Genomic DNA, 27,539 nt, shown 5'->3' with positions numbered 1-27,539 from the left:
ATGGATTTCATAAGTCTAGGGTTTGATACAATTCTAGGGCCATTTGTAGTAAATTCACTTTGAGAGTGTCGAGATCCTTGAAATCGGGGGGAGGGGGGGGGGTCACTATGTGTAAACCCTATATATCACATGTGTTTGAGGCCTATTTGTAAAACCCCTTATCTATAAATCTATCCAAAATAAAACAAACTCTTTTTCTATTCAATCTATGAATACCTACTTTACATGATAACTTTTTTATGTGAAAAGTCCATAGAAAAGGATTTTAAAACATCTTTTGTTGAACCTATGTGCAACGTTAGTAATGATAATACGCGTCATGTCTTTGGGGGGTCACATGACTCATTTGTATATAGGTTATAATAAACATCATGGTCTTGTTATTTGTACTCTAGGTCATTTTGACATAGAGACTAGATATATTGTCCACGTGCACCAAATTTTGGGAGTCTTTGGAAGTCGGAGGAGCTACCAGATTGAAGGGATGAAGGTAGCATGCTACAGAGCCGACAGTGTTGATCGATGAAGCCTTCCCTATAGGGTAAAAGTGGAGATCAGAGATGATGACGAAAATTAGTTGAACCAAGTCTTCGACAATTAATCAAGGTGCTTGATGAGTTCAACTTGATGATCAAAACTTGAACCAAGCTTTGACGAAGCTCGTTGAAGGTGCTTGTGTCTCCTGTTCCATTTTCATCTTCAGCTTAGGAGATTCCGGCAATCGGATGGCGTTATAGATCCATGCACCCACAATGGCTCCAACCACCGGGCCGCCTACGTAAACATACAGCCACTTGAAGTTCCTTGCTACCACTGCTGGTCCGATCGACCTCGCCGGATTCATCGAAGCTCCGCTCAACGGCCTGCACAATTAGTACTCCACAATCTCAATTCCATGTCGATTGCACCTCTTGTACAATCATCCCACATACAAAACATGCTATTTGAACCAGTTTCAGTCGTGTCGATGCAAAACGCGCTATTACAACCAGTATAATCAGTCTGGTTACCCTGCATACACTCCATTTAGAGCGACCGTCGCCCCTATTGCGATCCCTGCAAACTCTCCCATCTGCCCAGCTCAAAAACACAATGCGATCAGTAAGCTCTGGATCAGTATCGATGCTTGCATTCGTAGCAAGCTCATGCAGATTAGTAAGCTCTGAATCAGTATAGATGTTTGCAGCCAGAGCAATCTCATTAGTAAGCGCTACCCCAGCATTGCAGGCTGTGCAATGTATCAATGGAACTATCAACTCAACAAGTGGAGAAAGATGAAGCAAAGAATGGAAATTGTTCGTTTACCGCACGAAAATCGCTGGCAACCCCCGAGATGACGAACATGAGGATGAAGGTGATAATGGCTTCCACCACGAAAGATTGCAGCGCGCCGTCTGGAGGCTGGCTGACGGCCAGCCCTACTGCTTTTGCGTCGTGGAGGATGAAGCGAAGTGTCAAGGATGCGAAGGCGGAGCCTGAAACCTGAGCGATCACGTAGGGCAGCACCTGTCCAAAACAGATATCGAGATTACAGCCTACTGCACCTTCTACAATCGAAATGCTCTCTCTCCGTCTCTCTCTTTCCCTCAATCTCTCAAGACTGCGATTCTTCACTCTTCTACTGATTTATCAATGCAGGGTTGATCGAATTGCTTTCCCTCAATCTCTCAAGACTGCGATTCTTCACTCTTCTACTGATTTATCAATGCAGGGTTGATCGAATTGCTTGCCTCTATCCATGGAAACCTCCCCACTGTAGCGAATGCAAGTGTCACCGCCGGATTTATATGCGCTCCGGAGATGTGTCCAGTTGCGTAGATCATAATCATCACGGCGACTCCAAAGCTCGTTGCAATCGCTACATGGGCAATGTCCCCGCCGTGCAGCCGATCCACGATTATGGACCCGCACCCCGCAAGCACCAGGAAAAATGTCGCAACGAGCTCAGTTATCATCTGCCAAGAAGCTTTCGATTGTCACTACCATGTCGGATTGGATTCAGAAACGTGCTTTTTGTCGTGCATTATATTCTGACTTCACCTTCTGAATTAGAGTTGGTTTAGCGACAACGGCCTCCATAGACGCGCTCATCATTTTGCCCGAGTTGCCTGACTCCATTATTACGGGAGAGTCCATTTTCATGGGCTCGAGCTCAAACGCGGAGTTCTTTGACTGATTCATTGGATTCTTAATCGTCGAGTGACTCTGGTCGAATTCAACAAAGTCGAATCGCACCTTGCCGGGAGGCATGCCAGCTGCTAGCAAGTCAAAGGAATCCTGAGATTTGTGTCTGATTTCTTCATGCCTTTTGGGTTCCATCTTCACCTGCAGAATATAGCTCGGTTCAACGTACACTAGTGGAGCACACCGACGGAGCCCTTCAGTTGCCAATCACCAGGCAAGCATAACCTGAGGAGCAAGCGCTGCCAAGCAACCACGCAATCTGGGTCATGAGCATTTTGGAACTCATTTCTTAGCTCAACCATGCAATCTCTGTCATGATTCAGGCATTTCAGCTACTTTCTTCACTTCAGAGTGCATATTCGACGAACATAGGCAGAAATTATGGCGATATAAACAACACATGAGCCACGCAATCTCAGTCATGAAAGAAACTCTCGCCGAGAAGGAAATCTGGCGCATGGTAACAAGAAATTGTGAAATTAAACATGGAATTTCATTCACAAAGCAAGCTAATGTTCACCAGAGAGTGCGCATTTGACAAGTATAATCAGAGGGTATGGAGCTAAGACATCCAGGCAGGTGCAATCTCTGGGAGCGTGTCCGCCTCAAATTTTCTCCCTGGAATATTGCAAATGCTACCTCGGCAGGGCTGTTGCACAAGAGCAAGCAGCTTCGATCTCTTGGAGTGCGAAACTGATATCAACCTACTCTCGGGAGTGCTTATAAAATATGTAAGCCGTCCCAGCTCATGGCCGATCACAAAATCATTGATAATTGCAGTGAATTAGCTTCTTTGTAAATAAAATTGTCTGAGCCGAGCCGAGAATCAAGACACAAAAGAGAATATGGATCTCGTCTATATTTGCCAAGGCGAGGAATCGAGCTCCACGTTTAATCCGATGCCTGTCACGTTGATGTTCACTTCTATCGCTATCCCGGAAGAGGCTATTATACGTAACTGTTCCTGGCCGGCAAACGGTGTGACTCTTACGTTCCTACTTTAAGCTTGATTTCTTCGTGTAGGTGCTAAAGCTATCATCTTCGCCCGCTCTAAACATTGTATGGTATGGAACGTATCCTAAGATTATGCATGGTGAGTTGCTTTGATAGTCTTTTTTACTGCCATGCCAGTATAAAATATTTTCAAATGCACAGATCAAGTGATTAAAATAATCGAAGTTCCAACTACTTGTCTTCTTTTTCTTTAGCATAGCTCTAGCATAATTAAGCGCATTGTCGCTATCTTTGCATGAGCACTCCACCAGGGTCCAGCTGCCAGCATCCGAGGAGCATAGCTTGTATACAAAATTTGCTGTGCTTGAATCGACTACTTTCAGGACATAAGAACTTACATCATGCTCTGATTCCTTTGTCGCCGGCCAGCACTTGCAAGATGAGCATCATCCGTTACCTAGTGGAAAATTGGACATCTGTAAGCCTAAGTTAATAGTGAAAAAGTTAGTAGTGGAAAGTTGTACATCTAAAAGCGATGATATTGCATCGGAGATCATCGTCGTCGGCACTTGGCATGTGGGGATAGCATATAACGAGGAACTGAGAAAAGAGATTGTCCTGACGGAACCACTGCGGGCCGTCTTGAGCATCTTCGTGCTCAGTTAACTTGCTAGGTGCAAACAGCAAGCGAAATTATTTTGTCATTTGAAATGCGCTCTTGCGCTTTTGGGCGCGTGCAGGTCAACGCAACACCTTGAAATAATCGCCGGAGCAGGGGATTCAATCGGTAGAGCTTTTGGAATCAGCCGCACCTTCGCAAGAATGAACTCATGCGGTCCAAGAACTCATGAGCCACATGACAAATTTCGTTTGGCCGCCAGCACGTCGATAAATTGAGCATAAAGATGCTAAGGTGAAATGGGTTTTTGGGCCCTGCAACGGTCCTAAGGGATGTCCTACAAGGTCTGCAACGGTCCTAAGGGATGTCAGGTTAGTAAGTTTCTCATTAGGTCCATAGTTTTGAAGTTACATCATTTGGTTAATTTGATTTTGGTTAGTATGAGCTTTAAGTGTGCGTTAGTAGTAGCTCAAGAGCTTCATGTGTTTAGGGTTTAAGTTTTTGTTAGTAGTAGCTCAAGAGCTTCATGTGTTTAGGGTTTAAGTTTTTGTTTGCTTTTGGAGGTGCTAAATGTTATTGTCTTTCGTTATGGGATCCTCATGGTTTTGTCTTTTGTTAGGTATTTCTTTCTAAAGATAGAGGCTTTCTTTGTCTCTTTTATGAGACCACCTTTATAGGGAGAGTAAAAGAGAGAGAGGAGAGAGAGGGAGAGTAAAAGAGAGAAAGGAAAATAGAGGGAGGGAGAGTAAAAGAGAGAGAGGGAGAATAATAGAGAGATAGGGAGAGATGTCTATTTATGTCTCAGTCAAGCCAAGAGATGATCCACTTCAGCCGATCAGATTTGCCTCACCTCTCCTTGACTGATGTGTGTAATAGTAAAGATCAAAGACGGGTGATGGCTCGCATCTGCCAGTCAGTCCCCCTCACTTCAATCTTCTTATATATCATATCTATCTATGTACATAGGTGTCAATAGAGCCGAGTTTTATCTGAATGATGGCCTGCTTTTGTCGGTCGGTTCCTCTGATAAAACTCTCCCCAACCAGAAATGTGATTGGCAAAGTTGATCTAGATCATCTTGTTTTGTGATGCTGTTATACGTTTCCTGTTCTTGCCTCCACTAGCTAAATATAGACTCACACTCGATAGTGACTTTATGAAATTTGCTCTATAATAGTAGATCACGTAGTGATTGCTATAGTAGTGGATTATGTCGTGAGATCATGAATTACTTAATGTAATATACCATCACCTTGAAAAGTTAGTCTAATGATGTTGCATGTTGCACATTGCTTTTGAGTGGTTTAGTTTACACGAGCATTGCAAATTTGCATGTGTATTACGAATGTTCTTTATTTTGAAGTTTGAGTGCTCACAAAACAAGTGTTGCATGCACTAGATCACTACACGTGTACCCATTTTTGATGGCAACATAAGAGCAGTTGAAGATTGAGATTGAGATGCTTGTTCGTAAGACAACGATCGAACACTTGATAGTATTGAGTGACGAAGAAATCCATGCCCATGCAAGCTCAAAATTTCTACACGACCAAATGGTATCCCGAATATTTGACCTTATGTACATGAGCTGGTCCAGTCGCGGTCGAGAATGGCACGGTCAGATGTAAAAGTGATACTTGATCAATTTATCCCTAGAGTGTTTGGAGATCCAGTAGGACAATGGGAATTATATGCAAAGGTGAGCAATGTAGCCTTGCCTATCATCAATGGAGAGGATAGGCTTGCACTCTGGATAACAGAATGGAAGGCATCTCAAATTTCTAATCGTAGAAAAAATGTGAAGGAGAAAGGGTCCATTGGAAAGGCAACAGCCAGTGTCCTGGTCAATATGGTCAAGATGGCTAGTGGTCCAGAAGCAAATGCCGATCTAGCCCATGCTAAAGGGAGAGCACAAATAGAACGATGTACTGCATTTGCCGACATGTGCTCCCACACAGTACATTTTCCATTGCAAGCATTGACCTTGCACGAATTGGTGGGCAAGGGAGGAGAAGGGAAAGTATTCTGGATACAGGTGCAGGGTGTCCCAGGTCTTAGGCTAACATCATGGTATGTTGGCAAGAAGAGTAATAGAGACAATGCCCATGCTCATCTGGCACTAAAGAATGAGCTAGCGATGACAGTTGTCCATAGAGTTGTATGTCGAGTATTGGGGCACTCACACACCCAAGAGCTCTAGGTCATCACTCCATTTTTCAATGGTGGAAGTGTGCACGATATGATGATGTGTCTCCCACAGCGTTGCGGGACATATGTGAGATGGGTTAAGACCACACATCCCAAAGGAGTACCTCGCTTTGACTGGAACTCTCCACTCACCAAGTTGCGATCAAGGTTGTTCTGTCATCATGGATTGTCCATTGCTGCTGCTATTGCGAGTGGTTTGAAAGCAGTTCACGAACAAAGATATGCGCACACTGATCTGCAAGCAACCAACTACATGTTGGACATCACAAGGGATGACAAGTTTGTCCGAGTTGGGATTATTGATTGGGGAAGAAGCCTCCACTGGACTAAAAGTTGATATCTACAAGACCCCTGGCTTATGCTCCTCCTAAGGCATTTCCATGGGTAGCACCAGAATTATGTGTCAGTACAACTACATGGGCGAATCCCAAGGGTGCATGGGCACTAGAGTCAGATTGCTTTGCCATTGGTTGGCTATTTAGGAAAATTGCCAACTTTTTCATAGATGTTGTAGATGCTCTTAGTGACAACTCCATGAAGAGAGATGTTGCAATCAAGCTCTTGGTTGATTGTGGGAAAGTGCTATGCAAGACTAATCCAAAGGAGCGACCTTCCATGGGAGCGATTTTAACAAAAATGCATAGTTTCATGTAAACAAGGATGTGGCAATGCGACCCATTGAGGAAATGAAGACATGTTGTTGAATATAAGCTACATCTTTTTTTATCTTGACCCATATGATCACACTATGATTGCCAAAGTTGTAATGTCTTGGAAAAATGTAAATGTGGGTTTAAAAATTAGGACCACATGTATCTTTGAAACAAATGTAACAATTTGTCAGATCAGTTTGCCCTTTCTATTTGTACAATTTATTTGTATCTTTGAAACAAATGTAACAATTTGTCAGAGTTTGCCCTTTCTATTTCTACAATTTAATCGTGGTCAATCCACAATCCTATTAGTTCGATAAAGTCTTAGATGGTGTGATTTGCATGAGCATGCTATAATTAAATGTTTCAATAACACGTCGCTCACTTGATTTTTGCATGCTTGTTAGATCTTCTCTCGCTCTCTCACTCACCATGGCATCCACATCGCAACGATCCACACAAGCTGCATACGCATCCAGGATCTAGATGTGAGGGAAACACAAGCCATGAAGCACATAATGGACATGGATGATGCTACCCTCCTACCAACAAGAAGAGATGAGGCGCGCACAATTGCCAATGTAAGCGTCTTCCATGATCCAAACGGTTGGAAGTATGACCAGATCAATGCAGTGGTCTCCAACGATGACATTGTAGCCATATGGCATTGCACCAATGCCACACATGGACGGTGGCCCATCAAGAATTGTCCCCTGCACCCCGCTATGAAGGAGAATGCATGTACTACATTCATTGCATGATCAAATCTAATAAGCCTCATAGCAGAGCTATGCCACTTTACTTTGCAAACATGTTATATGCAAAGTTTGTGCTAGATGTGCTTGTAGACTTAGCCTCCCACAACCCGACATGCAGCAAAAAGCTAGTGCCACCAAGGACAACCGGCCCCATCGCTATTCCCGTTGTTGCAACACCACCTGCAAATGTGGGAAGCCCAACTTCAAGTAACTGAAATACATGCCATTTTGTTACATGCATGCTCATAGTTGTTATATCATACATAGTGAACTCATTAGCCATATTGTGTGTCTGTGTAGTTTCTGTGAGAAGCTCTGAGTTATTTATGAACGTGCGTGAAGTCATAAGAGATGAAGGTGTAGAGGGTGGTGATGGTGCAGAGGGTCCACATGCTACAATGCAAAGTGCATCACGAGAAGATCTCACCTTTCCAAGCATCATAGTGCATGATGCTATGTCTGAGTATCGGTGGGTGACGAGTGAGAAGGAGCACTTGCAAGCTGAAGTCAATTGCCTAAATGCCATGCTCCAACAAGCCAGTCAGAGGCAAGATCTCAAAAATGCCTACAAGGAGTAATGCCGCATCTCTGCCATTGTGTATTCTCAGCAAGCGCGAGATGCACAAGCTGCCCTCTAACACATTGAAGACAGAGGCTGCGTTCGCACCTTAGATCCAAATTTTGTGGGCATGGCTACTGGAAAACCATCAACCCTTTTGTCGCGTATCACCTTTGTGAATGATGGGCCTTTATGTCCAATATGCCAAGACTGTTTTGATATGACAACTACATACTATGCACTATCTTGTCACCATCGGTTTCACCTGGTATGCCTGGCAAATACATTGAAGATCAGGAGTGCCTACCCAACTTGTAATGCTCCCCAAGCCAAGCAATTGTACGATGTTCTTAGCATCGGAGCAACATTTTCAGTGGATCCTCAATTGCGAAGATTATAGGTCCCATGTATTGTAATGCCATATTGTAATGACATATACCAATTTTGTTAATGGAGTTAGGAGTTAATATGAAAGATACTCGTTAGCATGTTCAAATTTTATTTGATCATGATTATTGTTTTTGCATCTCTTTTTAATTGTTGGGTTTTTTCAAATCCATTTTCTTCAGAGGTGTATTTTAATTGTTTTGCAATACTTAAATAAATGTTGCATGGTTTTAATGCTTGGGTTTTTCAAATTGTTTTTCTTCATACCTCCATGAATCTAGCAAGCATGCTGGTCATACTCCTCTCCGTCCTGTTCACCTTCATGATGGTGGTACTACTCTGTGGGTTGTTTATCATTTTACTAAATAATTGCATACGATGCAATTGCACATGTAGCCCTCAAAATTGACACTTGCATGTGGATGTGACAAAACAATGTTTTTTATGCTCCAAATTTTTGGAAAATGGGCAAAGCAGAGTATTTTTTTGGCCACCACAACTATAACTATAAATTTTGCAAACTAAGCACATATATAATTTGCTCCTATCGATTGTGGCTTAAAATGTAAACTTTGCCCAAAATCTACAACAAGTATCATGTACACTGTGCACTTTTATAATATGACGACATGTTTGGCGACTTGTAAATTGTCGTGTTTAGTGAAATGAAAATTATAAATCTTTCACAAACACTTTGATGGGGTTTACGCTCCCTCTGCAAAGTGTGCTTGGAAAGATTTATGATTTCATCGAGGGCTAGTCTTGCATTGCTCCAACCATTCGCGCCATCTTTACATATCAAATAAATTGAATTTTAAGTAAATTGCATTTTAAAAGGTTTGCATCGCGAAAGAATTGCATTTTAAGTGGATTGCATTATAATTGCATTTTAAAGGCTCTCATTTTAAAAAATTTGCATTTTAAATAAATTGCATTTTAGAAGGATTACATGTTAAATGAATTACAATTGCAACATTTATCAAACACAACCATATATCACACCAACATCTCTTCTTCTGAGTCACTAGAATTCGGTTTAGGGTGTGTCAGTACAAGGGCATCATACAAGGGACCTAGAAGATCTGTGTGTACCCACTTTGGCATATCACCATCACTGCATACCCCTTTCACATCATCCAGCACTCTACCATTTGCATGGAGGTAAACCAGCTTCTCCAATCTTTTCGATGTGTCAAGCGGTTCCTTTTGATGGAATGCACAAACTTATAGTTACTCCAATTTCGTTTGCTAGAGGAGTTGCTACAAGGTTGCGACAATACCTTCATGGCCAAGTTTTGCAAATGAGGTGTGGATGCTCCACACTCTTCCCACCATCTCCATGTTGGCATATCTTTCGCTAATTCTTTGATTCTTGGATAGGCAAATAGTCCTTCTCTATTTCAAAAAGTTGAAAGTTCCCTAACAGCAGAGGCATACTCTGTCCTATCCTCAAAGAAATGTCCAAGAAGATATGTACATCAATCTCTGCAAGATAATCCCACCATTGCGGATCTAATATATGGGTGGCATAGTGCAAAGAGTTGTGAGCTTGATTCCATCATTTTTGCACCATCTTTTGCAATGTGGTTCGTTTAGTCATGCTATATCCACCTTTGCCTGGCCTTGCATCTTCCTTCAAAACATCCCACTCAATAGTCCACCACACCGTATGAGCACTCCCCATGCTTGGCCCTTTCACATCCATCCTACAGATTGCAAACCAAATTGGCTTCATAGCTTCCACTACATTGGATACCCTCTTCCAAAATGCTAGATTAATCAATGCCTTTAGGTCTCCAAATTCATTATGAGAGTTGTTTGAGCATGCCTCGGCTATCTAGAGGCTATCCACTCTATGGCTTCTGGACTGAATAGCGTCTCGGTTTCAAGGGCCTACTACTTTAACAACTGCTCCATCATTATATAGTTTGTGCCAAAGCACGTTTCACTTGGCTTCAAAAGCTCTAGCATGTGATTCATAGGCTAATGATTCCTGAATATGCCTAGTAATCGCTCATGGTTAAGAAAGTACAACACGACCTTCTGAGCCTCATCCATGGCAACTTTAAAGAAGTTTGTCTCTTAAGTGTTTTGTACCAATCCTCCAAGACTAGGTCCAGACAGTGGCATGAGCATGGCGATGCCCAAATACGACAATATCTGTGATTTATAATTTTCCCAGACTTTCAACAATTCTTAGCATTATTTGTAATTAGTTGAATAATATTGTCAGGACTGATATCTTCAATACATCTACTTAACTGCTCTGCAATTAATTCTCCATTCTTAGCCTCACCGCTTGTATCAGTCGACTGTCGGAAAGCCTCCCCTTTGAATGTCACAACCATGACATTCATCAAGGCCGCTTGCTAACATTCTTCCATCAATTTGATATGATGGTGCAAGTAGTTTTCTCAATGCCGACATAAACCACTTGCTACATCTCCTCTTTCATCCTATTGTAGTACATGCCATTACGAATGGCATAGTAACTAGGCATTGTGAAACCCGAGCCAGCTTTAGTGATAGAGACCATGGCATTTTTCCAATGTGGGCTTTGCACCTGCTCAATGGATATCCCATGCAACAAATAGCTTCAAACACATATTGTTGCACCTTCTCGATATGTTGTGCTTTGAAAGAAGCTTCCAAGGGTTGTTGTTGCACATGTACATGCATTTGAACGAGGCACATTACTGCATTGTCCTCTTTCCATATGCATGAACAAGCAACTTGCCAACTATGCAAGGGATCCCGTGCCACTACTGTGTGCGGTTGCACTTTGCGAACAACTTTCCATAGTCGTTGATTGCTCGCCCGAGGTTTCAAGACCCATGATTCTTTCTTCAATTACAAGTTGAGACTGATGGCATGTGACTATTTCATCCACAATCGTGTCTGCACTTGTGGCTATCTGACCACCCAAAATGGCTCACCCTTTCCACTCCTGGACCCTTGCACTTTCCAAGTTGTCTTTGAGGGTCGCCTTGGAAATGTTTGCGCATACAAGTTCCTGAACCCATGTACTTTTCATGGCAAATGTTGCATCTCCACTTTGTGGCAGTTATGAGCATAACATAGTCACGGGCTTTTCACTACTACACACGGATCCTATTGCGATGTTTACGTACCGACGTTTAGCGTGCATGGGGCACTAATCGTCGGTATGAAAAGCGCGTCCCGTAAAGCGTCTCTATATAGCGACGTTAAGCAAAAGTCGCTATATAGCGACGGTTATAAAAGTTGCTATATAGCGACTTTTAAGAGTCGCTATATAGCGACACTAAGATACTATGTTATAGCGACGTTTTTCAGAGATGTTTTTTACTCATATAGGCCTTAAAAGTTAGTTTTTTCCAATGACAAAATTTTTTAAATTTTCATACATGTTTGATCTCATAGAGAATAAAAATACGAGAGCATGTACATGTTTGATCCTTTAAAAGAATAAAAGTATAAGAGCATGTACATCAAGTTCGAAGCTCATATATTCATGTCTACGTTTGAGACTTGGCTTCATCCTGAGCCAAGTCTAGTGTGCCAAACAAGTCTATCTCCAACTCTATATTGAGTTGATCTCCTATATCATCATCGTACGTTCACCATAGACTTGATCATCTTCTTCAATAAAGTCGGGTGATTCTTGATGATTGTCATCTTCTTCCTCAATATCGTGATCTCCATCTTCCTCCCATATGATGTCATTATGCACATCTTCGTCTTGGCTCATATTGTGATCTTCATCTTCTTCTCTAAATCCATCTGGATCAATTGGATCCGGCATTGGTAGTGGCATCTCCATATCCACATGATCTCTATCTTCATATCCACATTGGTAGTGTGAAGGTATATGCACACCACCCTCCTCATCCTGTCTCAAGATTTTGTGTCATGTACGCATGCAATATTAATCATGAACTCAAATAGCAATGACTTTTTGATGATCCATCACCATGTGTACCACCAATGGTGGGTTATGGTTTGGGCTCCTCCCCATACATCCTCAAGTGGCGCATGACAATATGGTGTTGATGTCATACTTCTCGCTTGCAATGAGTGCAATGATAATACAATCTCTCCGTAAGCCACTCTGCACTCCCGAGCATTGGCGCATCATTTGACAAGCTTTCACTCGTCCCTTCCATCTGCAGACCTCTAAAGTCATAACACAAAATGCAAGGAAATCCTTTAAGATCCAAAAATTAGCCACCCATGAGTTCCTTCCCTCTCTTCTTAGATCAAGTGCCTTGAATTGACACTTTTAAGGTATAAGTGTCGCTATATAGCGACACTTAGGGTTAAAGGTCACTATATAGCCACTTTTAGGGTTAAAGGTCGCTATATAGCCACTTTTAGGGTTAAAGGTCGCTATACAGCCACTTTTAGGGTTAAACGTCGCTATATAGCGACTTTTAGGGTTTGAGTTTTTTAATGTTAAAGGTCGCTATATAGCGACTCTAAAGCGTCGCTATATAGCGACAGAAAAGCGTCGCTATATAGCGACGCTGTGGATTTAAACCGAAACCCGTCGCGATGCGCGGCGCTTTCTTTTGCACTCTCTAATTTCTATTGTAAGCAAAGCAATCTCTCCTCCCACCTATTTCCGATGACCTCCCACTCTATTCTCCACTCCTCACCACTACTCACCCCTCTCCTAGCTCTTGTGCTCCCCCTCCACCCTTCTCCCTCTTTGGTTTCTTGAAAGGAAGTTTTTGAAGAGGTGAGTCTCTTTGAACAATGTAGGTAGGTTTTTTGTGAGATTTCGTTTTGTGAGTGCTTCTCCTTGTATTGCTAAAGCTCCTTACTAGTTTTCATGCTTGATTTCAAAGGATTTCAAAGGCCAGTCCACAAAACACTGAGTGGGACGTACTATTCCAAGTAAGTGCTTCCTCTTTTTTCCATTTGTTATTTTTTTAATTTGCATTGGCTTGCAGCTAGTGCCTTAAGTGCTAGCTGTAGTGATGGGCGTAGGAACCTTCTCTTCCCCTCTCTTCCCTCTTCTCTCCTCTTCTTTCCCTCCTCTCCTTCTCCTTCTCCTTTAATCTTTCAATCTCTTTCCCCCTCTTTTTTCCTCTTTCGTTTCCCTCTTCTTCTCCTCTTTCCCCCCCTCTTTTCCCTCTTTCATGCTCATGCTCTTATGCTCATGCATAAGCATAAGCATAAGCATGAGCATAAAAGAAGGAGGCATATGTCTCTTTTTCCCTCTTTCCTTTTCCTCTTCTTCTCTCTTTTTTTCCCTCTTTCCCCTTTTCCAATCTCTCTTTTCTTTCCCTCTTCTTCTCTCTTCTCCTCTTTCCCCTCCTCTTTTCCCTCTTTCATGCTCATGCTCTCAGCTTATGCATTCTCCTCTTTCCCCTCCTCTTTTCCCTCTTTCATGCTCATGCTCTTATGCTCATGCATAAGCTGAGAGCATGAGCATGAAAGAGGGAAAAGAGGAGGGGAAAGAGGAGAAGAGAGAAGCTTATGCATAAGACTCCTCTTATGCATGATCATAAGAGAAGGAGACATATGCTCATGCTTATGCTTATGCATGAGCATAAGAGAAGGAGACATATGCTCATGCATAAGCATGAGCATATGTCTCTTTTTCCCTCTTTCCTTTCCCTCTTCTTCTCTCTTTCTTTCCCTCTTTCCCCTTTTCCAATCTCTCTTTCCTTTCCCTCTTCTTCTCTCTTCTCCTCTTTCCCCCCCTCTTTCATGCTCATGCTCTTATGCTCATGCATAAGCATAAGCATAAGAAAAGGAGACATATGCTCATGCTTATGCTTATGCATGAGCATAAGAGAAGGAGACATATGCTCATGCATAAGCATGAGCATATGTCTCTTTTTCCCTCTTTACTTTCCCTCTTCTTCTCTCTTCCTCTCTTTTTCCCCCTCTTTTCCCTCTTTCATGCTCATTCTCTTATGCTCATGCATACGTATAAGCATGAGCATAATGCTTATGCTTATGCATAAGCATAAGAGAAGGAGACATATGCTCATGCTTATGCTTATGCATGAGCATAAGAGAAGGAGACATATGCTCATGCATGAGCATATGTCTCTTTTTCCCTCTTTACTTTCCCTCTTCTTCTCTCTTTCTTTCCCTCTTTCCCCCTTTCCAATCCCTCTTTCCGTTCCCTCTTCTTCTCTCTTCTCCTCTTTTCCACCCTCTTTTCCCTCTTTCATGCTCATGTTCTTATGCTCATACATAAGCATAAGCATAAGCATGAGCATGAGCTTGAGCATATGTCTCATTCTCTTATGCTTATGCATAAGACTCCTCTTATGCATATGCATAAGCATAAGCATAAGAGAAGGAGACATATGCTCATGCTTATGCTTATGCATGAGCATAAGAGAAGTAGACATATGCTCATGCATAAGCATGAGCATATGTCTCTTTTTCCCTCTTTACTTTCCCTCTTCTTCTGTCTTTCTTTCCCTCTTTCCCCCTTTCCAATCTCTCTTTCCGTTCCCTCTTCTTCTCTTCTCTTATGCATAAGCATAAGCATAAGCATAAGAGAAGAAGACATATGCTCATGCTTATGCTTATGCATGAGCATAAGAGAAGGAGACATATGCTCATGCATAAGCATGAGCATATGTCTCTTTTTCCCTCTTTACTTTTTGTAATAACAAAATTTCTTTTGTAATTTAAAAAAAAAAGCATTAGTGGGGCAAAACAGGGCTTGCTATGGCCCTGTTAGGCCCCACTAATGCTTTTTTTTAACTTCTGTTAATCGTCGCTATATAGCGACGTTTACCAGTGTCGCTATATAGCGACGATTAGTAGTGTCGCTATATAGCGACGTTTAAGAACGTCGCTATATAGCGACGCTTTATAGCGATGGTTCTTTTCCAACGCTTTTAGCGACTTTTATAGCGACGTTTGCGCCCGTGAAAAAAAAAATTTTAATGTAAAAAGCGTCGGTATTTTCGTCGGAAAAGGGCCTATGCCTTGTAGTGTTTGTAGGGTTTCAGCCTCATATCTCTGGAGCCATGTTCACATCTGTATGCATATACTAATAGATCAATAATGTGCAAAAGTTTTGGAAGTAAAATTTTGATTGCCACGTATCAAAACATTTCTCCAGTCTTGAACAATTTTATTTTTCGAATATGTGTTGCATGGAACAATCACTTCACTCTCTTATTCCACCAACACTCAATAAGTGCACTAGAGATGGAGCAACCATCCAATCGTCTTGCCACCTCCCAACATAATTGGATGGTTATAGATGTGGTAATCTTCCTAGGGACCTAGGTGTGGGATGGCAGATTTCCTTTTCCCACTCGCTGTCTCTTGAGTAAGAATCTATCTGCACTATGATCTTTCATGACGTCATGCTCTGTACGCGACAGTCGATATTTCACACATGCTAATGTAGTAGCTAACACTGCTTACATGCATGTGGTGGCTCTTTCTCTCACACCTTCTACTTTTAATCTCAACCATTCGACATTCGTTTATGCTACAAGGAGTCTAAAATATCCGGACTCAAATAAATACGTAAGGAACCATAAATTGATTGATTAAGAATATCCATGGTCCAAATCAATATCAATGTCAAATTCCATTAGAATAGTTCCACATAGTAAATGTTCACTCATTTACATCTTCAACTTATACACAGGTGACTCTACTTTATGCATGGTTAATGCCTTACAGGATGCCAACAACGGATTCAACACATGGTCTCTTGCATCTCTTTATTAGTTTTTCTTCATCACCAATCAAATGTTTTCTTATTCTCATGGTCGATCCTGTAAAGACTTGGTTGCAAAAGTTACACTTCCGCTTTTGACACCCTAACATTGTAACAAAATCTTGCGGTCTTGCAACACTTTGGCCTCTTCCTTGAGTCTCGTTTGGTGGTTGACGTTGGCCTACCCTATCTTCTCTATCCACCATGATTGATGTACATGATTGTTGTACATGTAAAAGAGAAAAACCATCTCAGTTCATTATATGTTTTCAACAACTTAAGACAATGTCACTAACATGTCATCAAAAACAAATGTAAGTTTGCTAGGCCTCAATAGAGAGCACCCATCCAATTGTCTTGGCCCCTCCTGACATAACTGGATGGTTATAGACGTGGTAATATGGTTGTAGAAATAGGTGTGGGATGGCAAGTTGCCTTTTCCCATGTCCCGCTCTTTCTCGAGTAAGCATCTATCTGCACTATGATCATTCGCAACATCATGCTCTGTATGTGAATGTCGGTATTTCACACACACTAGTGCATTTACTAGCAATACCTACATGTGCACTTATCAAGACCCTTTGTTTGAATCTACAAAGTGAAGGATGCTACCTAGGCTAGACATATCTAATGTAAGTTTAGATATACATATCATACTTATATAAGATCAACTAATTGTTTTGATTAGATAGTATTAATCTCTGCACAAAAAATGCACAGTATAGAATGCCACAAATTTCTTCTTACAAGTAAATTAGTATAGTCTGTAATGTTCTCTAGTGTGTAATTTGTGGGTTGATGCAAGCTAGCAATTGCGAGCTACATAATCAACTAGACTTTCAATGGGTTGTTATGCTAGTGAATGCGAGCCATAACCGGCAAAAGCCAAGTATTTTCATTTGAACCTAATAAGTACATATAAACTATAATATATCATTTATAATTTCACATCCATGTGCGAGTAGTTACCGGTCGGCATATGTGGACCACCCACTGGCACATGATTCAAAGGTATTCTATATCCATATGTGAGTAGTTACAAGTTGGCATACGCGGACTCTCCACTAGCACATAGATACTTACATTCAATATTATATATATTTGTTACTAGATTTTGTAACCTATATAGCTAGTAACTATTAAACAAGTAATTTCTTTATAGTTTTGTACATACCCAAAACCGTGAGATTTCACTAAATTTTAAAAGCTAATGTCTATGAAAAAAAACTTTCTTATATTTTTGTGAAAATAACTTCAAATATATTTTTTTAAAAACATTCTTTAAAAAATAATCCTTTCAAATCACAAATGATAAACCATCCAACTGAGAGCTATGCATTTATCCATTTTGCATCCTAGTGTGGGTAGATATCAGCTAGCCTAAGTGAGCCCACTGCCGACACTGGACACTTTTTGAAAGAATATAAAAACTCACAAATTAGTTTGGAAGCTTTCTTTATCCCTTTTCCCTTGTCCTTCTTTGTTTTTTTTGAGACTCCAAGAAGAGCTAGATTCTCGGGAATGCAAATAGTACAAGGTCGTTGCAAAGTATATATAAGAAATTGCACCGCAAGGTATGTTCACAGTACCGCTCGATATGTACCAAAAACTCATGTGGTACATGAAGTAGACCATGCGGTATATACATCCCTGCATGGTATAGATAAACACCAGGTGGTATGCCTGCCCTTGTACCACATGGTAAAAAAACATGGCGAGGCCAGTTTAACTCTCTCTAGGGGGGTCAAAAAACATTTAAAACATTTTAGTTTGCCAATTCAAAATGCCCGTTTTAATTCCCTCTCAAATCCCTGGTTCCACTGTATTATCAACTCCCTTATTCTCTCCTTCATCAACCAACCCCAACCCCACTCTCCTTTCACCTAGCACGTGTTTGGTTGCTTTTTGCATTGCAACATGTTACTATGAGATCTCTTTGTGTCAACCTTTTTATTATAGCCTTGTTTTTCACCAAACTTGGGTAGCACTCCATATCCCCTTGTTCCATGAAGTAACTATCTAGAGCATGGGAATGAGATGGGTAAAAGTAAGGGTAGAGGGAGTGATTCACTAAGGAGGGAGAATCTTAATGTGAATTAGAGTGCAAACCCTCTCATTGGCATCTTTTCTTTTTATAAATAATTCATTTTAGTTCCCAATGGTAGTCGAGCCTCCAATTGAGGGATTTGAAAGAATTAATGTATAAGCCTCTCCCCACATGACTATAATTATGAATACAAGAATTGATGTCTCATATGAGTAGAAACATCAAAGCCAAGACTTAAAGGGCAATTAAAGATCAACTTATGCTTTGAAAAGCCTATTGATGTGTGTAAACACATAGGTCCATTGGCCATTATGGGCAATATGAGTAGAGTAAACTCTTATATAGCTTATTTTTGGTTGCTAGTTGCAAAATTTCATCCATCCGTTGGCCATTGTGGGTGAAGCTAAATGAGTGGATTAAAGATGAGCTTTAGATTTTTCAAAGAGTCTCTACATAGCATTGATGGCATTCCCATTATATAGTTGTTTCACTTGAGTATGCGACATCACTATGCATGCTATCATGGCAACACTGTTACCATCTACGTGTGTGTGTGTGTGTGTGTGTGTGCACGTGCATGCGTGCATGCATGTGTGTGTGGTGTGGAAGGAGAGGCACACAGGGATGGGAGCCCGAACCAATCAGTGGCATAGCAGGAAGGCAATGCAATGGGCGAAAAGGGCTTTGAGCCTTGGATTAACCTACTTGTCTTAGTCAGTGTAGTAAAAGGTATGGGACAAGAGGCAACCTAGATGGTTCACACAGACAAAAGGGAGCAAACGACACACGAGTCGACGTGCTTTTAAAACGTGGGCTACGGGCATGAGCAGAGACTCAGCCATCCTTGAAGGAGCAGGGGGTGGGAGGCAGCTATTATGAAAGGCAGCCAGCAAAACAATGATGGGCATCAGTCGGCGGTGGGCAGCATAGAGCAAGGGGGCTAGAGCTTCATTTAAACTGTGTGAAGGAGGCAGAGAACAACATGCAATGGGGAGTAAGTGAGGGTAAGTAGAGAGGTCTAAATAGGGGAGGAGAAAGGTAGTCGGGGGGGTCGGGTAGGAGAGGAGGGGAAGGGGGGCTACATTAAATGGAGTGGTGGGGCACTCAAGGGGTTTTTTGGGTGAGGTGGGAGTGGTTATAAAATTAGGAGTAACTAATCTAGGGGAAATTAGTTTACGGGAACTAGGATTTTTAATTAGGATATTATAGTTAATTAGGTAGAGTTAATAAAAAAGAAAAATAGGATAATTAGAATGCAATAATTAAGAGTAAGTGTGTGTATATATATATAGAGAGAGAAAGTAGACTAGGATAAAACTAGAGTAGAGAACAAAAAGTAGATTAAAAAACAAGGGGTTGGAGGGAAAGAATAAAAACGAAAAAAGGGGAAGGGAATAATACTAATAAAAAAATAAATCAAAGAAAATTAAAAGGTAAAATTGAAGAGTTATTAAAACAAAATTTTTAAGAAATTTAATAAAGAAAAATTGAAGAGAGATTTAAGGAATATTAAAAAATAAAAAAACTGAAAAAAACATGAGAGAGAGAGAGAAGGAAAGACTTACTTAAACTAGGAAAATTTTACTGAAAGCAAGTAATAATTAAGAAACTAAAGAAAAATTTTAAATAGAAATAAATGCAATTTGATAAAAGATAAAATAAAAGAGTGGGGGTTAGGTGGGAATATAAGGGAGCTAGGGCTCAAAAAAGGAAAGAAAGGTTAGAAAGTGTGTGTGTGTGTGTGTGTGTCTCTCTCTCTATATATATATATATATGTGTGTGTGTGTGTGTGTGTGTGTGTGTGTGTGCGCGTGTGAGTGTATGTGCATGTATGTATGTATGTATGTATGTATATGTATGCGTGTGTGTGTGTATATATATATATATATATTCTCAAGATTCAAATGAAGAAAAATATCCAAAACTTCTTACTCACTCAAACTTAGAATCACAACAAAAATACTCACAAAGACCATAGTAAAGCTCTTAACACTCAAAAGATGATAAGTGAATCTGATGAGAGAGAGCACACACAGTTGTTCATACAAAATGTACATCTAAATATCATACCAAAAATATGAACATAATACATATATATTGAACCCTAGTGTGGGTTTCCCTAAGTCCATAATTCTCAATATGGGTTATTCTAAGTCCATAAGGACTATTCACATTATGATTTAGGATCCCTCTAGAGTCCTCTATCTTGGTATCCATCCGCCCACATGTACAACATATGAACATATGTAACACCATATATACATGGATGATGACCAGCCCAATGACTCACTGTAGTCAACAATCCCCTGTCATCTGAAAAAGTGAATTGAGAGTAGAATATAGAGGAGGGTGATGTTGATGGTAGTGATATTGATTATAGTCACTTGCTAGAGACCACCTCCCCTAGACGCCTTCTCCCTAGCTTCAAGCTCTCAGAGCCCAGTACAGATTTCAATTTGAGGATAGGGATGAGCTCATCTCTATCCATCACAGTCATGTCACTTCAGCCAAAGCTCTGCAGATATGGCATGGTACTAGGCCAAGGGGAAAGTTGTGCTACCTTTCTCCCTATCTGATGTGGACTTGGATTTAGAAGATGAAGCCGCCTTTCTGTCTCTAGCAAAAGAAAAAGTGGAAAGAGCTTTCTCTTTTGTCGCAGTCAAAGATGACAAACCACCTCCACTGCATAATGGATTTAGGGCATCACGTACCTGGGGGGAAAGAGGGGGACATGCATGCCCTTCTTACTCGTTTGTGGCTCAAAATCCACAGGGAGGCGGGGGGGGCTGCTTCTTTTCCATCCCCTCAAGATCGCATTCTTCTTCGTGCTTTGCCTTTACAGATGGGTCCCTGGCTGAAGGAATGCTATACCAAGACGGTATCGCTAACTCTCATCAATGAAGTAGAGGAGAGGACCAGGCCACCATGCAGAGAAAGGCAATCAACAAGCCAGGCGGTTGCCCTTGACCCAAGCTCTAGTAGAGCATGGCTTTTTGCCCAATCTACAATCTCTCATTGAGTGCCAACAATTGCTTGTATCCCTCTGCCTGCCTTGCTATTGTGCCAAGTGAAAGAGGAACCCCCAAGAGCTGGCCCCTTAAGAGATGATGCTAACAACAGAGGCACACATAACAAGATTGGAAGAGAACACCATATTAGATAAAGTGGGACAAAAGTTGCTTTTTGGGAATTTTGAAATTGGATGGATTTCATTAAATTTGGGAAAGGTTTCATTAAATTTGGGAAAATTTTCATTGATTGTGGAATTTTTTCCAATATTGAATATGCTGATATTTGGAAATTTCAATGATTATGAAAAACTTCATTGGTTGTAAAATCGAAATTGTAATGGCTTTGCATGACCAACTAGCATTTCTTTCCCATCACATAGGTAGCAATCCACATAATCCTTGAAGTTAGAAACCCATGTAAGAAGAAATGGTGCTGGTGAAGATGATGTACAATCTGAGCAACAATGGCTGCATATTTAAGGAGAAATCAGTGAAAAACCAGTCGACTTTGAAGGGGCAAGCTATGGAGTTCTGACGCATTTTTGCACCTCTTCTTCCCAGAGGACATTCTGTGGTATATCAGCTCTCTTTTGCCTCAGAAACCCCCTTTTCCTTTGCTCTGAAGAGTAAGCTACAAGCCCTCCAAGTTCAGCCTTTTGGTTTTGACAGTTTTGACAAGCTTTTTGAAGATGATGCTACATAAGATGCTATTCTAGCATTTTTGTTTTTTTGAAACTTTCAATAACATCAGTACAAGTGTAGCTTTAGTTGTGCTTTGAATTGCTATACCTGGTTTTGATTGGAAAGTTCTCATTTTAAGCCACCTCTATGAAACATGTAAGAAAAAGCATCATTGATTGAATATTGGTCACTAGTCTTTGCTACATCAAGTGCTTATATTTTGGAAGCCTTTCAGTTATTTTTTGCCTTGTAAGAGAGAAAGACACTGCCCAATATCTGGGTTAGACCCTCTCATGGCTACCCTATTGAATCTAGAGAAGTTCAATGGAAAGGGCTTCCACACATGGTAGATGAAGGTGAAATTTGCATTGATGAGGGAGAACCTCTGGGGACTTGTCAAACCGACTCCAACTGCTTCTTCTACAGCCTCCAATGCCGGAGAATCCTCAACTCCAACACGCCCGGCAAGGGATCCCGCTAGAGAGGAGAAAGCATATGGTATCATTGCTCTTGCTTTAGGAGATGATTATATTCACCGCATCTCTGACTTAGAGTCTCCTTCAGAAGCTTGGCAGAAGCTTGACATGATTTTTGGTGCTAGCTCTCACATCTCTAAATTATCACTTAAAATCTCTTTCTTTGAATTGAAGATGGTTAGTGGCACTACTTTGGTAGCTCATGTCAACTACATGCGGAGTCTTATGACTCAATTAGCTTCTATCAACTCTCCTATTACTCCAGATGATGCTATGGCAGTGTTACTTAAGAGTATGCCTAAAGATTATGATCATATAGTTACCACTATGAAAAATCTTCCTAATCCTAATCTTGAAGGTATTATCTCTGCTCTCCAAGAAGAAGAAAGGCATATGGAGCTTAGGAAAGGCAATGACACTGTTTATGCTATAAAAGTCCAGAAGGGCAAGTTTACCCCTTGCAATCACTGTGGAAAGACAAATCACCTTTCAAAAGACTGCTTCAAAATTAATCCATGCAAACACTGTGGCAAGAACAACCATCATGAGAAATTTTGCAGAGCCAAAGCAAAGATAGAAAATGCAAATCTACTTTCAGTTGATGAGCCTCCACAAGATGAGGCTTCCTTTGAAGATTATGCATTTTAAATCATCTCTATGTATGCTCCAGATCTCTCTTTTTATGTCAAGGTACTCAGCCTGGATAGTCCTCCAAAATGAATGAAATAAACTATTGTGTTGTGTGTTTTGTAAACACCTCTGATCACCATATGATGTAGGCCATGTGTATGTGTTTTTGCTCCATGGTACCTCCTGCAGACATTGTGTGCATGTACATGCAGGGGAGATAACCATTGGAAGGTCTTTTAGTATCCCTTTTGTTTACCTTACACCCATGGGAACCCTTGCTAGCATGAGAACCTAACCATAGATTTATCCTTGACCACCATGAGATGGCATGAGAAACTATGAAACTAGATGTATCCTTGACATAGCCTGAGGAATTCCCTTGAGGGGGGGTATGTTGGGATATCTCAAGGTGTATGCCTCAGGCATAGCTTGGTTTCTATGTGTGAGTGCTAGAGGCATAGTTAGGTGCCCATAAGCACAGTTAGGTGGTGGAAAGCCACATAGGATGATTGAGAGAATCTAGGAGTAGATTGAGGAGATGATTGTGGAGCTCTGAAGTCATCAGTGATGTCAGTGAGCATGTATGAGGTGCCTACTTAAGGACCTCACTCTTCTTCATTCTATAATGCAAGTATTCTGAGTTTGTGTCCACTCTTTGCTTTCCTTTCAGTTTACCAACAATGCTAACCCCCTAGTGGGTTATTGAAGGATGGCATTGGTGCCAATCTCCAGAATCCATGAATGAGTCTATACAATTTTTTTGTGAAACTATTAATTATTTCCCTAAAATTATTCTCTAAAGCATGACTTCTTTCCACCATCATCATGACCTTGTCCCCACATCTGCCCCTCTCATTGCGATTAAAAGAAATTAATTATGAACAAGCCACAGCGAAAGAATTTCATAAGACCAACAAAGATGTCCTTGTAGTGGGGAAGGATGGCACCACTGCCATTCTCCATGTGGGATTGTGGAGGATGGCATTGGTGCCATTTTCCATGTGAGTCTATCTTTCCTATGGAGAATGGCACTGGTGCCATTCTCCATGTGGGATTGTGCAAAATTTCATAAGACCAACAACGACATCCTTGCAGTTTGGGACAATGGCACCATTGCCATTCTCCATGTGGTATTGTGGAGAATGGCACCAGTGCCATTCTCCATATGAGTATGGCTTTCCTATGTACATTGGCACTAGTGCGGATCTCCATGTGGGTTTATGGAGAATGGCACCAATGCCATTCTCCCCAAACCCACATAGAGAAATGGCACTGATGACATTCCCCTAGTAGGTTCTAGAGAATGGCATTGGTGCCAATCTCCAAGATCCATGAATGAGTCCCTAAAATTTTGGTAATTTGATAAAACTTTTTTTAAAGCGTGAACGATTTCCACCATCATCATGACCTTGTCACCGCATCTGATAGCCAACCCCTCTCATTACAATTATAGGATGTTAATTATGAACAAACGACAACCAAAGATTTCATAAGACCAACAAAGATGTCATTGTGGCAGGGGAGAATGGCACCACTGCCATTCTCCATGTGGGATTGTGGAGAATGGCACTGGTGCCATTCTCCAAGTGAGTCTGGCACCAGTCCCATTCTCCATGTGGGATTGCGGAGAATGGCACCAGTGCCATTCTACATGTGAGTCTGGCTTTCCTATGGAGAATGTAACGAGTGCCATTCTCCATGTGGGATTGTGGAGAATGGCACTGGTGCCATTCTCCATGTGAGTTTTGCTTTCCTATGGGCAATGGAACCAGTGCCATTCTCCATGTGGGATTGTGGAGCTGGTGCCATTCTCCATGTGAGTCTAGCTTTCCTATGGAGAATGGCACCAGTACCATTCTCCATGTGGGATTGTGCAGAATTTCATAAGATCAACAAAGATGTCCCTGAAGTGGGGGAGACATGTGGGATTGTGCAAAATTTCATAAGATCAACAAAGATGTCCCTGAAGTGAGGGAGACATGTGGGATTGTGCAAATTTCATAAGATCAACAAAGATGTCCCTGAAGTGGGGGAGAATGGTACCATTGCCATTCTCCATGTAGGATTGTGGAGAATGGCACCGGTGCCATTCTCCATATGAGTCTAGCTTTCCTATGTACAATTGCACTAGTGCTGATCTCCATGTGGGTTTATGGAAATTGGCACCTATGCCATTCTCCCCAAAAACCCACATAGAGAAATGGCAGTGATGCCAATCCCCTCATGGGTTTTTGGAGAATGGCACTAGTGCCAATCTCCAGAATCTATGAATGAGTCCCTAAAAATTTTGGTATTTTGATAGAACTTTTTTCTGAAGCATGAATTATTTCCACCATCATCATGACCTTGCATTTGTTTGTGTGTAGGTATTATTTGTTGGTAAGAATTTCACATATATATATATATATATATATATACAGAGAGAGAGAGAGGGCCACCCCTCCTTTAATGTAAGTTTCTCTTTAATCTTCTACATAATCAGATTTTTACATTGCATGTGATATTTCATTAATTACTTGCATAGTTTGGATACTCTAATTTCTATGAGATATACATTGTGAGAATGAGGATGAGGGTTTTGATCAAGAATTTTGGAACGGTTAGGTTTTACCGTGACATGGATATCAATATCATTGACATGGTGAGCTAGTGTAATCATGGTCAAGAACTTAATATCCCTTTAGTGGGTTGTTTTATGATCAAATAATCAATGTATAAAATCATCATTTATTTCTTGGGCCCCTTTGAATGAAGATTCATGTTTACATCTTATGCACTCTATATCAAGATGATTCTTGATAGATGTTTACATCTTATGCACTCTATATCAAGATGATTCTTCCAAAGGAGTCATAGATCCATTGGTATGATGCTCAAGGGGCCTATTTCAAGTCATACAATGTTTCTGAGACTATGCACACTTTCCCCGTTTGGTCACCCTACATTCAAAATCTAGGTGGCTTCTCTCATATAAATGTCCTTGATATCTCCATTTAAAAATTCTCATTTCATGTCCATCTAGAAGATGTACCACTTTGAATAAGATACCATTGCAATTATCATTGGTATTGCCTTCATTTGAGCTATGGGAGCAAGTGTCTCACTATAGTTGAAAACTTCCATCAATACAAACCCCTTGGTCACAAGGGGGAAGTCAATGGATGGCTACAATGGTTAAACCTTGATCCTTTGTTCAGTCAAACCTTGATACTTTGTTGAGTCAAACCTTGACACTTTGTTAAGTTTGAATACCCTAAGATTGACTTTAGCTAGATTTTAGAGATAGCAAGATTGTACCAAGCACAAGAGAAGGAAGTCCATTAGAGGCTCTCCCACTTAGGTTTTATAGATAGCAAGGTTGTACCAACCACAAGAGAACGAATTCCATTAGAGGGGATCCTCCTATCCACTCCACTCACTAGCACCTATGCTTTGTGCATGAGGGGATTTTAAGTACAAGGGGTGTGTAAGAAGCATTCTCAATTGAGGAACTCATTGAATGCTGAATTAGCTACTCATGGAGTGCATGAATCTTATCAGGCCAAGATGGTGAATACCACCAGTGGGTGAAGTTGAACAAGAGTATAGTGGGTTCAGTGGCCTATTAAGGTGCACGTAGCCATCATAGCAAAATTTTGTTCTGGGCTACATGCAATTAAGGCAAGGAAGCTTGAATATTTTGTACTTGGCATCTATCCATAGGTACTTTTCCACAATTAAAAGAATAGTTTATGCCTTGGAGAGCTCTGAGTAGTCCGTTCCATTAAGTTGGTGGAGGTAGAGATCCAATACCTAGGAGGATCAACATTTAGATGAGCAACAACAAGCCGGAAAAATTCCTAGAAAGACAACTAGAAGAGTATTACCAAGAGAGGAGTAGTTTCTAGGAGGTGTCCAAATGTTCTCGATGACTAGATGAGAAAGCGTAAAGAAGTGGTAATCAATTTGGATGATTACCGTAATCCACCTCTTAAGAGGCAAAGTCAAAGATTTTTCAAGATGAGGGTCCAAGTATTACTCTTCAACATAGCTTGAAGAATAATATTTTGAATTTTCCTTTAGTGGCCACTATGATTGCTCAAATCCCAAGCCTAGGCCCACTATTAGTTTAGGCAATGTTTTATGAAAACAAAACGAAAGCAAAAAAAAAAAGCAATGATTAAAAAAAAGAACCCTAAAAAAATCAAAAGACCTTACCTCCTCCTCTCCCTCCAAGGTCAAAATCTGCACAGCCTCTGTTTCTAATATGACAACGCAGCCCGGGGCCTCCCCTCACAACTTCTAGCAACATCTCGATTTCGTCTTCAATGTCAGCGGCCTTGTTGCCGACTTCGCGGCAGTTGGCCTCACCACCCGTGATATGGTCACTCTGTCGGCCGCACACACCATCGGCAAGGCCAACTGTGCCACATTCAGCTCGCGCTTCGAGTCCGCCGGATCCTACCATGGACAGCTCCTACCATGCCTCCCTGCTCTAGCTCTGCCCCCCTAACAGCACCAACTTTGCCAATCTGGATGTGGGCACGCCCACAGTGTTCGACAATCGATACTACGCTAATCTCGTCAAGGGCAAAGGGCTTCTACATTTGGACGAGGTGCTCTACTCCACTGTGGGAAGCACCCGGGAACAGGTCCTAGGTTATGCCAGCGATCAAACGTCCTTCTTCCCTTCAATGAATTAA

General features: G+C 41.2%; 1 protein-coding gene across 1 annotated transcript; it reads right to left on the bottom strand.

Annotated features, from left to right (window-relative positions):
* Positions 1 to 631: 631 nt before the first annotated feature.
* Positions 632 to 27,304, bottom strand: LOC147900742 (aquaporin NIP1-1-like). The gene is made up of 7 exons (XM_087375731.1): positions 27,055 to 27,304; positions 2,410 to 2,423; positions 2,041 to 2,325; positions 1,731 to 1,955; positions 1,306 to 1,506; positions 1,011 to 1,072; positions 632 to 863 (listed from the first exon to the last, which is right to left on the bottom strand). Exons 1-7 carry the CDS (start codon positions 27,302 to 27,304, stop codon positions 632 to 634), a joined length of 1,269 nt encoding a protein of 422 aa, XP_087231857.1.
* Between the last annotated feature and the right edge of the window lie 235 nt (positions 27,305 to 27,539).

Source organism: Dipteris shenzhenensis, chromosome 6, assembly GCF_047967505.1.
Source record: "Dipteris shenzhenensis isolate YYH24624 ecotype China chromosome 6, Dip_SZ_1.0, whole genome shotgun sequence".
NCBI lineage: Eukaryota > Viridiplantae > Streptophyta > Polypodiopsida > Gleicheniales > Dipteridaceae > Dipteris > Dipteris shenzhenensis.
This window is presented reverse-complemented; position numbering and strand designations above follow the sequence as displayed.